The sequence below is a fragment of the Panthera uncia genome, chromosome E1, assembly GCF_023721935.1.
Source record: "Panthera uncia isolate 11264 chromosome E1, Puncia_PCG_1.0, whole genome shotgun sequence".
NCBI classification, from domain to species: Eukaryota; Metazoa; Chordata; class Mammalia; order Carnivora; family Felidae; genus Panthera; species Panthera uncia.
The window spans coordinates 8,434,284-8,446,059 of record NC_064814.1 but is presented as its reverse complement, the minus strand read 5'-3'; the positions used below and the strand labels follow the sequence as shown (position 1 = coordinate 8,446,059).

At 45.7% G+C, this 11,776-nt stretch overlaps 1 protein-coding gene across 2 annotated transcripts in view; it reads right to left on the bottom strand.

Annotated features, from left to right (window-relative positions):
• SKAP1 (src kinase associated phosphoprotein 1) overlaps positions 1 to 11,776 on the bottom strand; it is a 277,155-nt gene that overhangs the window by 36,139 nt on the left and 229,240 nt on the right. For both annotated transcript variants that reach the window (XM_049637518.1, XM_049637519.1), the window contains exons 7-9: positions 9,518 to 9,642; positions 6,419 to 6,482; positions 4,059 to 4,250 (exon numbers count right to left, since the gene is read on the bottom strand). In XM_049637518.1, the coding sequence (XP_049493475.1) occupies positions 4,059 to 4,250; positions 6,419 to 6,482; positions 9,518 to 9,642 (381 nt within the window). The remainder of the gene's footprint in view (positions 1 to 4,058; positions 4,251 to 6,418; positions 6,483 to 9,517; positions 9,643 to 11,776) is intronic.

The following is an 11,776-nucleotide window of genomic DNA, read 5'->3' as shown; positions in this document are numbered from 1 at the left end:
TTTTCTTTTCTTTTCTTTTCTTTTCTTTTCTTTTCTTTTCTTTTCCTTTTTCTTTCCTTAGACCCACTATCACCATTCCCTCTTCCTGTGGGTCTGGACAACAGTACAGGGGGAAAAAGAATTTCACAGAATGCTTGTTTTCATTTGACTTAAAAAAAAACACCAGTTATATGCTTTATTATAAAGCAATCTGGTTTCTGGTTCTGTAATAACCCTCCCGGGCAGTGTGGGCAGCATCGGAATGCACACAGAAATTCCTAGGGAGAACTCTGTGTCTCTCATCCCGTTTGCTCTCCTGAAAGCTCTCTGGAGAACAGAGCCAGATTCTGTTGTCACTGCAGCTGCTGTAAGGCCCCAGCTAAAGCTGTACAGTGGTCTCTGGTGTCTTGCTGCATCCCAGCTTTGAGGCCCCAGACAAAGTGAAACCTGATAAAAGTTGTCCTTTTATGGAATATTGAATCACAAAACTGGGCCTGTGCTAGCCTGTAAAATAATTGCAGGGAGGGGTGAGAGACGGCTCAGAAAAGCCTCCTGTCTCCCACACATCGCTTTAAGAGCATTTCTTTGTGGCGGGTCCCTACAGTTTAATCTACTGCAAATGAGATCTTAAAAATCAAGGGCCCCCATATGCTCAACACGGATGTTCAGAATCCCACTGGATACCAACCTTGAAACCATATTACCCAGGACTAACATTTTTGTGGTCTTGGCCGAAAACCTCGAGTGATCTGGTTTTCCCTCATGGGAAGGGCGGTGCCAGCCACGTAGCAAATGCTAATTATCCCATGATCAATGTGATGTCGCACATTTAATTTGATGACCCATACATTATTCTGATTAGGAAAAAACATTTTTGTATTGACTTGGTATGTGTGATAAGCACTTTTCTCTCTACTAGGAAGCTCACTGAAATTATATTCTGGGAGGGAGACCTCACTTCCATGGTCTTCCCATAGAGACAAGGAGGCTTCTGTAGGCCCCAGCCCAAAGGGGAAGGAGGGGCAGAACCACCAATGCTAAGTATCTTCCACAAAGCACATTTACCTGTTATAATGAGACGAATGTTAGGAGCCCAAGTCATTTGACTTCGGATGGGTATGCAGTGTTAGCACAGCCCAACGTTCCCGCTGGCCGTCCCTCCACCCAGCACCTGTCCTTGCAGTAAAAACGGGCCTGAGCAGAAGGTGCAGTCCACACGCCATCTGCTCAGGACTTTCAATTTCACCTGCTTCGTACGTATAGCTGAAAATGTCCAACTGGACTGTCTCAGGTTTGGATGGCGGGGGTGGGGAACTAGCCATTCCTCAATTTTTCAAGGAGGTAACACTTCTTATTTACACACCACCAAATTACTAGTAGCCAGCCTTTACTGAATGCTCACAGTATGCCAGGGCTCGGTTCTAAGTGCTTTAGGCACTACAGTTCCAGGCTTCTCACAGCCTTTCTCTGTGATAGGTACTATTGTTATCCCCATTGTACAGGTGGGAAAATCACACACAGAGAGGGCTAATAACTTGCTCAAGGTCTTACATAGCTAGCAGGTGGCTGAGCAGGTGCATTCTGACTTAGAGTCAGCACTTTTACCTGCAGTATCTTGCTGTCTCTCACCTGCCGCTGCTTGGTAGATCTCGTGAGATGGAGCAGTGGGTAGGTAATGCCAGGTCCCCTCACTTTCCCTTTCACTTCCTCCAGGACTGGTAGTGCGGCACTTGTATAAGGAACAGAAACTTCAGAGGCGACAAGCTGAGTGTGTGGATGGGAGGCTGGGTGATGGAGACTTGGGGCTCAAATATTCATATCACCATTCAATGCCAATACAGCCCACCTCCAGTGCTGTCTCTAAAGACTGTGATGGATAGAGGCTTTCAGGAGAGAACCTGTTGGCTGGGTACAGCACCGTCCTTTGGAAACTTACAAAAGCAAGTAAGTTGCTCTGGCTCTCTGCAGTGTGGCTTCCTCACGTTCAAGGGACGGTTGTGGTGAGCAGAGGCTATGGCTTTCCTGGAGAAAGCAGACCAGTTGCCATGCTCTTGGAGCCCACCCCAACATCTGACCTGCCGTGAATTTTGGAGGAATGCCTTGGGACCCTCGGCAGTGCCGTGATGGCCACAGGTCGGAGTTAAGGAGGCAGGGGAAGAATGGTCTTTAAGAAGCCAATCACACACTCATCGATCCATCGTCTGGAGTAAGGTGATGGTCTCAAACTCATCTCGTTTCCTGAGGCTCCTTCTCTTTCCTCTCCTTTGCTCTGAGCATCAGCCCCCTCCTCTCTGGCCTCTTTGAGAACTAAACGTAGTACATGAAAAGGCCCTTGTTTGCTTCCCACAAGGCTGAGTGGTTCAGTGAGGTTTTCCCAGAGCACTCTTCCACAGCTGTGACCCAAAGCGGAGTGTCACCCAGCTATTTCCCCCAGCCTGGACGGGAGTGGGTAGGCTATGAGCTCCCTAAGAAGATTCTGGCCAACTTGGGGAGTACATCTCCTTTTAGGGAGTGTTGTGAATTAGATCCATTTCTGCACCCTGCTGTTGCAATGGAGCAGCCTGTGAAAGGGAAGATTCTCAGAGGAGCTGTGTTTTAATGTAGCAATTTGATTCAATTTTCCACTCTATAAAATTACCCATCACTGCTCGTTGCTTTCTAACAGACACCTTCACTCTTAATTTAACAATCCTATCGAATTCTGCCAGGGAAATTGGAAAAATTTATCACCTGTGAAATTTTATTTTCCTTTGGTTGTATCTGTTTTTGTAAAACTTCATTAACGACAATGACTTGCTGAGGAAATTATCATTTTTTTTTTTTTAACTTCAGACACAAGAAATGGCTCGACCTCAACCAAGATATCATTTGCATAATAAAACACAACAAAAAGGCAGGGGAAGTCGGGGCTGGCAGAGGCTGGAAGTGTGAGGAGGAGAAGCAGGCCCTCCCTGGTGGGTGGGGAGGTGGGTGAGGACCCCAGCAGGAAGGAGCCTCTCAGCCACAGCCTTGCTCCTTGACTCAGGAAGCAATGACGTGGCTCCCCACCCCCAACCCCCGCCCCCCAGGGAAAAGGCGAATGTAGTGCTGACAGGATTGGACCCTCTTCTCAGGAAGCCTTGAAATGCCAGTTGCTTACTGACCGTGCTTTTTAGCAACCAGCCCTGTCTTCAGGGGCCCGAGTGTTAGATTCACCTTAGTTCCTAAATTCGTCTGGGATCGAGGTTTCACTTGCTATAAATTTAGGCTTAACTTGAATTTCTCAGCAGAGCACTGAACTCCTGGCAAATTTCCACAGGAGCGATCTTTCTGAATGGACTTGAAGATTCAGCTTTCCTGTGGTCTAACTACCTCACAATTAAAAGGCTCAGGCTTCGGTTTTCCACAGTCTGACCCCCACTGTGCTCTGCGCTGTTCAACAGCTGCTGCCGTTCCCACAAGAAGTGGCTAGGCGGAAGCAGTGATGACTGTACGTTTTTTGAGATGCCAGCTATCACGCCTTTGGAAGACAAGAAATCTGTACCTGGGCTTGCTGTAATGGTGGGCAGAGGAAACAGGTTTATGTGTAAGAGATGCGATCTGACTTGTGGTATGTCTGAACTAGGTCCTCCTGTGTTGTGCTCCGTCAGGGTCTTCTCAGGTTACGCAGAAGGTTTGTCAGCACTGATCTATGTCCCTTCAGGCTTCTGATATCCCCTTCATCATTTTGAGACGACTTTATCTTACTCTCACATTTACACAGACAAGAAGTTGAGACTAGAGAGTTTTGATGACCCAGCTCAAGATCCAGAGCAAGCCAACGGAGGCCAACGTGAGCATTCTTGACTCTTTAACCTCGCTGCCGTGTGTGATAAGCTACTTCACATGGCAATGGTGAAAGACACTCCCTGATCACTTCATCCTGCTCCCAGAGCTAGGGAGAGCCTCTGGACTGGGGATCATGGAGGTGCCACTGAAGCTTCCTTGTACTCTTTTCTTCAGACATTTGGCTTCCTCGGGAGGTTTCAAACTTATATTCTTCCACCAGGTCAAGAATTTCTAAAACTAATGGAAGATAACCAGAAGATAAAATTTCTCACCTGGTAAGACTTCATAAATATCTTCTTCCTCCTCCTTTGTGGGCTCTTTTAGCCCCACACTCCCAGGCAAGATGACGGGTCTGCACTGGGAACTGGAATTCGGGGAGTCAAGGCCATCAATATCGTCATACATCTCTTCTTCTTCCTCCTTTTCCTCCTCCTCTTCATATGGAATGGTTAAGGAGCTCAGATCTGCCAGGGCAGAGATGATAATGAATCAAGACGGGGAGAAAAAGAAAAGAATAAGGCAGGGAAGGAAAGAGGGAGGGAGGGAGGGAGGAGGAGGAGGAGGAGGAGGAGGAGGAGGAGGGATGAGAATAAAATATGTCAAAGGAAAATGAAACACCAGGTTAAGTGCTGTTATTTCTAATGTGGGCCTCGGTGGCAGGAAATCTACAGAAAAGGCCAGACTAGCACCGTGTCAGGTTTAAACCGTCAACATAAATCCTTCCTTGCAATAAAACTTGATCAGGATGAAGCAGCTCTGAAAAGTAGGAGTGTGCGACTGAGCGCATGAGGCGAAGGGAAGAAAATAGGCCAGAAGAGGAAATGCCAGTGTGCTGCACACTGTTTGCCAAGTAGAAAACTGGAAGGGTGAGTGATGGCCTGTGCTTCTCCAGGGGGCACGGAGCTGTGGGGACTATGGCAGCTTCCACAGGGTAGCTGGGCTGCCAGAAGCTCATCTCCTCCATGATCTCACTGCGGAGTGTCAGACAAGTTTGTTTATGAAGAGGAAAAACAGGAAAAAGTGGAAGAAGAGGAGAAAGTGAGATACAGAAAAATGTAACAGTAATGCAAGACCAAATAGAATGGCTGAGCTGTGTTGGTTACCATGCCCTTTTGCAACCGCACAGTCTGGCTGACCTCAAAGTAGGTCGTCGCACAGAGGATGTTGAGCCGTTGCGGCACTGGGGAGCACAGGGCAGGAGAAGGAGATTGGTTTTTTATTTTAATGGGGAACTGGGAAGGTTCGTGCTCTGATGTCTAGGACAGAATGCTCTCTGAAACCCTGCTGAGGGGCCTCTGCAGGATGGGCGAGTGCCGTCAGGGTACTCTGGGGAAGGAAAGGATGGAGAGACATCTAACGTTCATTTCAAAACACTATAAAGCTGTTTGGCTTGATTAGGCATTTAATAAAGATTTTGCAACAATTTTCATCTGAATTCTGGTGCCACCTCATTTGAGGAAGGGATCAAAGACACATTTGTGGCTTAAACCATATGTTATTATTTTGTTTGTTTTAAAATAAAATGGAATGAATAATTTCTTCAATGTGGGATTCTGAAAGTACCACAGGGTACAGCTCAATAAAGCTGCTTTGAGTTTTATTGAGGCTTACACACTTAGGGGTATATTACACGCATAAATCCAAGGCACCTAGATGAGAGTGTACCCTGTAGTCTCGCCATCAATGTTCATGTTTGCCTAGTTCCAGTCTATTATACGTGACGCTCTTGGTAGATGCAATAGTTTGTTTTTGTGATAGCAAAGGCATAAACCGAGTAAAATAGGCAATTCTTGTAATTAAAGCTCTGGTGCTTCCTTCTTTTTCTCCACAATAAAATCTCACAGCAGAATAAAAAACAGAGACGAAAAGGCTCGGTGTTTTTGGGTTGATGTGCTCCTCCTTAGGTCTTGGCCCATGTATAAAGTTGGTGTTTCTGCCTTTCTGCAGCGGCAGGGTCTTGCCATGATGGCGTATCGTGGGTTATCTGATGCCAAGCGACAGACTCAAGTCGGCTACCTCTACCTGTCAGGCCACTCCGGACTAGACTTCCAGGGCCACTGGCACCGCTGTGCCTGCAGGTCGGCCAGCAGAGGGCACTCTAAGAGTGGTCATTTAACATCGTCAGGCAGGAGGACTTCCCATCCCAAAGCAAGGAACGTTTTACTGTGGTTTGGGAAAGAACAATTTGCTTCTAATGTCCAATGGCCATGAAGGCCACTTCGATGAGAATAGATTTCTACTTCTTACTAAGTTTAAAACGAGAAGACTTGGGACCTAAATTGCGTCTAGGCAACTTTATGTTTGATATCACAACTTTCCTTTCCAGAATATAAGGGGTTAGAAGACACCTAATTGAGCTAAGCTGGTTTTCAAAATCTCCTTGTCTAGTGGGTACGGATATTACAGAGGTCATCTCCACGTTGATTCATACTTGAATCAACTTGAATCAACTCCACGTTGATTCATTACTTTCTGATTCATACGTGGTACTATTTGTTGTTATAGCATAAGGCTGGTAGAAGGGAGAACAAGCAGATAAGAAGTACAGATTGAAGGCTGTGGATTATATTTATGCAATATAACTTCAACTGCAAATCCACTTAAGTATTGTTTCTGTAGTAATGATACTTACCCTTTAACAAGAAACTTATTTGATCCACCCAGTCTCTGGCCTCAGCTGGATTAGCAGCTGTAAACTAAAGAAAAATTAGTGAATTAATTTATGACCTTCATGAATTCATAAAATTTCCATGAATCCCATAGGGAAGTTCAAAGAGGAGAGCCTTGTGAGTTAAGTTGCGGAGTCAAGTTGAAAGCTCAAGAGTCTCTGCTTAACTATTTAGAAAAAAGACCAAAATCTTACTCAGAGTGATATTTCCCTTCAGCAATTCTGTATACCCAATGTGGACTACTATTTGAGTCCGGACATTCATGTTCATGTGCATTCATTCGATTATCCATGCATTCATCAGACATTACTTTGAGAAACGTTTACAGGAAGAAAAGAAAAAGCAAACCAAAATTCCTGACTGCAAAGAACAATGCATCGGTTAGGGAGACAATATACACACTTGCGATGGGAACACTACAAAGAATGTTCATCTGGTAACAGGTAGATGCTGAGAGAGCAAAGGAGCACTTACTGTCACCTGGAGTAAGCCAGAGAAGCTTGTGGAAGTAATACTGTTTTGGTTGGATTTTACTTATTTATTTATTTTAATGTTTTTTTTTTTTTTTATGTTTATTTATTTTTGAGAGAGACAGAGAATGGATGGGGGAGGGGCAGAGAGAGAGAGGGAGACACAGAATCCGAAGCAGGCTCCAGGCTCCGAGCTGTCAGCACAGAGCCTGATGTGGGGCTCAAGCTCGTGAATTGGGAGATCATGACCTAAGCAGAAGTCGGACGCTCAACCGACCGAGCCACTCAGGTGCCCCTGTTTTGGTTGGATTTTAAAAGAGTTGGCAGAAACTGCCTGCTGGAGGGAACCATGTGCAGAGGATTAGGAATGAGTCCACTGTGTATGGGGGAAGGAAGGCAGATCAGCTTGACTGGAGGACAGCGACAGGTGATGCCGGAGTGCTGTGGGTCAGGGATGAGTTGATGAGAGGGGCTCTGAGTACTAGGAGTTCAACCTAAAATGCAGGCAATAGGAAACGACCGTAAATTCTAGCAAAAGGAGCAGGAGATTCTTTCAATAGTTGTGGGTAGGAGGGGTTTGAACAGGGAGGAATGGGAGACAGAAGACCAGCTAGAAGGCTATTTAACTAGTCCTCTGGGGGAGGTGATGAGGATGGCCATTGTGATGGCTGTGGGAATAAGTAAGAAGGCAAAGATCCAAAAGATATCGTAGAGGAAGAATCCACAGACCATGGTAATGACTTGGGTTCAATGGGCCAAAGAAAAGAAGTAAACAAACTCCACATTCTGATTCACAAAACCAGCCAGTCAAGCAGCAAGCCTTAGTAATTTTTTATTTTAAATGAATCAACTTGAAGTGACTGTTCCTGAAAAACATTTTTATCATCTGGCCATTAGGGTAAGACAAAGATATGCGCTGTGTAAGAAACCTAGATTCCTGCTTAATACTTATTAATAGACATTGTCATTCTTGATTTCTTAAAAACTCATTTCCATAAAAAATATCTAAGGAAATTGATTTAGACTTGTCATATAAATTTTTATCTGGAGGAGGCACCATCAATACTGAATAATAAAAATAACTTAGAAACACACCAAGTATATTCATCTATCACGTACATATCTATAAAGGATTCTCTAGCAAAGTTTAGTGTTAAGATAAAAAATTTGCGGGGGTGGGGGGCGCCTGCGTGGCTCAGTCAGTTAAGCGTCAGACTTTGGCTCAGGTCATGATCTCGCGGTCTGTGAGTTTGAGCCCCTCGTCGGGCTCTGTGCTGACAGCTCAGAGCCTGGAGCCTGCTTGGGATTCTGTGTCTCCCTCTCTCTCTGCCTCTCCCCCACTTGTGCTCTGTCTCTCTCTGTCTCTCAAAAATAAATAAACATTAAATAAATAAATAAAATTTTGAAATTGCATATTGAAGACCTAGGTTGTTTTATCAAAACGGGAGTTAAGATACTGTAGAAACATAAAACGATGGGTACTGAGAGCCATCTGAAGAGTCAAAGGCTTACTCAAGTGAGTGATATTAACCTTAATATTAACCTTAGCATAGCTTTTCTCGTTTTCCATAAGTTAGCTAAAGAATGGTTTTAGTGGGGTGCCTGGGTGGCTCAGTTGGTTAAGCGGCCGACTTCAGCTCAGGTCATGATCTCGCGGTCCGTGAGTTTGAGCCCCTCATCGGGCTCTGTGCTGACCGCTCGGAGCCTGGAGCCTGCTTCGGATTCTGTGTCTCCCTCTCTCTGACCCTCCCCTGTTCATGCTCTGTCTCTCTCTGTCTCAAAAATAAAGGTTAAAAAAAATTGTTTCAGTAAAATCGTGATAAGATAAAAATTACTAACAACCAGGAAACGATATTTGTACACATACACACACATGTAAAAATATATTTTTGGTGAAAATCATGACATTCCCTTATTCAGAGCTTTTTATTCCTTTAGTTAAATCCACTACTTATTATATTACCTACTATATTATATCAAATATATAAAAATGAACGCAGTGAAGAATCAGCCTTTCCCACCCCAGAGCAGATCCTCTAGTCCCTCCAGTTATCACTGTTACTACTCACTAATCATTGTCACCAACATCTCAGAAATCCTTCCAGAGATACGCAGTGTGTCTACACACAGGAAGATTATTTTGGATAGCGAGATGAATATGGGAAAATAACTTATTTTTCACTCTACAGTCCGATTTTTCTTTTTCTGGATGTCATGGAAGGAAGTGAAGATAATCAGGGAACGAGTAAAGAGAATGGGAATTAAAGCGGTGAAGTTAGAGATGATGAATGAGGAACTGGGTTGTGTGCTGCAACAGACAAGACTCTCACCTATGGAGTGAGACCAGGAAGGGGAGGGGTGAGGAGGTGGAAGCCAACCAAAGGCGGTATCTAGGATGAGAGTGACAACACAGAGCAGGAGGGAGGGCGCCACATGGCACAGGTGAAGACATGTCAAGAAAGAAGGTCTTGGTAAGAAGTGAGCAGGTAATGAAGAAAGGATGGAACGCAGCATAGCACCCCCAGCTCGCACACAAACGTGGAGCGAAACTACAAAGCAGTGAGGACCAACCGTCTCCTCGGCTCATCCTACCTCATAGCTGCGCCTGTCCTGGGAGGTCAGTTCAAAGCAGGATTCTTTCTTGGAATCTTTTCGCAGGTGCGGGGCCATCCGGACACTGTAGTCCTTAATGAGAAAGGTCCCTTTGGGCTGCTTGCCTGCAAGACAGGAAAACCCCCTGTGTCCCTAGAGAAGATGCGACCAAGGGAAGGCGTCCTCTCTGGTATGTAAGCTAAAAGCACAGCAACAGCTGTTCTGTCCCCGAGGAGCCACGATAGTCAAGGAAAGGTCATTAAGGAGGCTCAGGAAGGGGCTACTATGACAGTGAGGCAGAGATCACTGCCAAGCTGGGGAAATGCAACATGAAAGGTTATTTTGCCAGAAGAGGACAACGGAGATGGAGAATTTATTAGAATGTTAAGAGATCTATAACAACAGAAAGGAGGAATTATTACAGCAGGGAGAGTGTGGCTGTAAACGTGAGGCTCTTGAAGGCTATTACAGAACCCTGCAGCATTATTTCTATCAGGGCCAGCAGAGCTGACATTTGAGGGGAAGGGACAGCAGCTCGGGGGCATTATAAGTTCCCGGGGTCCCCTCCTATGCCCTGTGTGGTATTTGGGCTAGACCGCTCTCTACCTCCTGCTGGTCCGGAGGGAATTCATGCGAGAGGGAGAATAATTAAAACTCAGTATTTTGTCCCCCTTCCCAGAGGTCAGATTGGGAAGTGGCATTGGGTGATGCGGAAGGAGGGAAAGGACCCTAAGGGAGGGAAAGGAGAGACCACCCTGGCTGTCACTCTCTTTCTAAAACATAAAATACTAGGAACAGGAAAAGACGGGGTGGTTCCCAATGATTTTGTGCCCTCCTGGTGTAGTTCAGGCAGAACATACAGAGGAGTGGAACCACAGTGCCTGGGTGATGATTTGTGTCCCGTTATCATGTGGAATGAATTGCTGAAGACATGCTTTTTGAGGCTGATGGTGATAAGGTGGCAGTGGGATGACAATATTAGGAAAAGAAAAGAAAAGAAAAAGACTCCATCCTTACCTGGTTGAGCTAAAGGAAATACACACAAACACTCACTACGTCCTAAGAAAATGTCTTGGGCACAATAAGAAGTAACTGGCGAGAAGGGAGCCATGCAACAGTGCTTTCTGACACGGGAATCTTTTTTGTTAAAGTATCTCTCCTTGTTCTAACTGGCCACTAAAATGTTTTGTTGTTTCTTTGGTCACCAGGTTTTATTTCAGCCTGACGGCAAAATGGTCCATAAAAGTCTCCAAGTCTCTCCCTCTCCCGCTCTCTCACCTTGAGTATAGAGGATTCGGAATGAATGAATGTGACACCTGGTTTTATATCCAGATATGCCAACCACTTATTTAAATGCAGCTGGCATGAAGAAGAGTTTTACAATGATATACATGGTATATTAGTTTTAAGGTTTAAAATAAGAAAATTGCCCCTGGCGGGCTCGTATATGCCTAGGATCCAGGGAACAGATTGTGGTTGCTGGCTCGGATGGTGGTCTGGGCGTTGGAAGGACGCTGGGGGTGTGTTACTCAGGTTTTGAGCTATGCTGCTAAGATCGCCATGTAGGGCTTCACACTTCACCCCTACGTGGGAAAGTCTCTGAGGAATATAAAAGGGCGAACCCAAGACGAAGCCAGCGATAACCTGTGGCAGGCAGAGAGGCAGCGTGAGCCGCTGGCCTTGAAGCCCAAGCACAAATCTTAAAGATGCCAGGTCACCTGGCAAAGGTGCTGTTCTTGATGCCAAAGGCACGGCAAGTCCAAAGGCAATTGGGTAGACATCTGATTATTCCCAAGACTGGATATCTAGGCATTGGGAGATGCCTCGCCCTGGGAAAGAAGGAAGAGAAGAGGAACGGGGAGTGACTGGAAGGAAAAGGAAGGGTGTGCTCTGAATCACTGGCCTCTGTGCCGAGGTGGCAGAGCCCAAGGAAAGTCCCCACAAGACCTGATGCTTTGCAGGAGGGTATCCCCTCTTTGCAAGTTTGTGTTCACTGACAGTGATCATTTTTAGGCTTTGTTTAGTCGTCGCTGTCTCCGGTTTATGCTTATATCCTCTGTTTCTTCTCGTGAACTTAGTGACTGTGCTAAGCACGGATGGGAGGCCTTCTCGGGAGAGCGTATGAGTGGTGTGCTTGATTGACTCAGTGGTGGCTCATTTAGAAGCTGCCTCTGGCCTGAGTCAACACTTCACTGCTGCTGCCATCTGGCTGGAGGGTGTCTCCTGGGCACAGCAGCCATTTGGGTCTCAACACTCCAC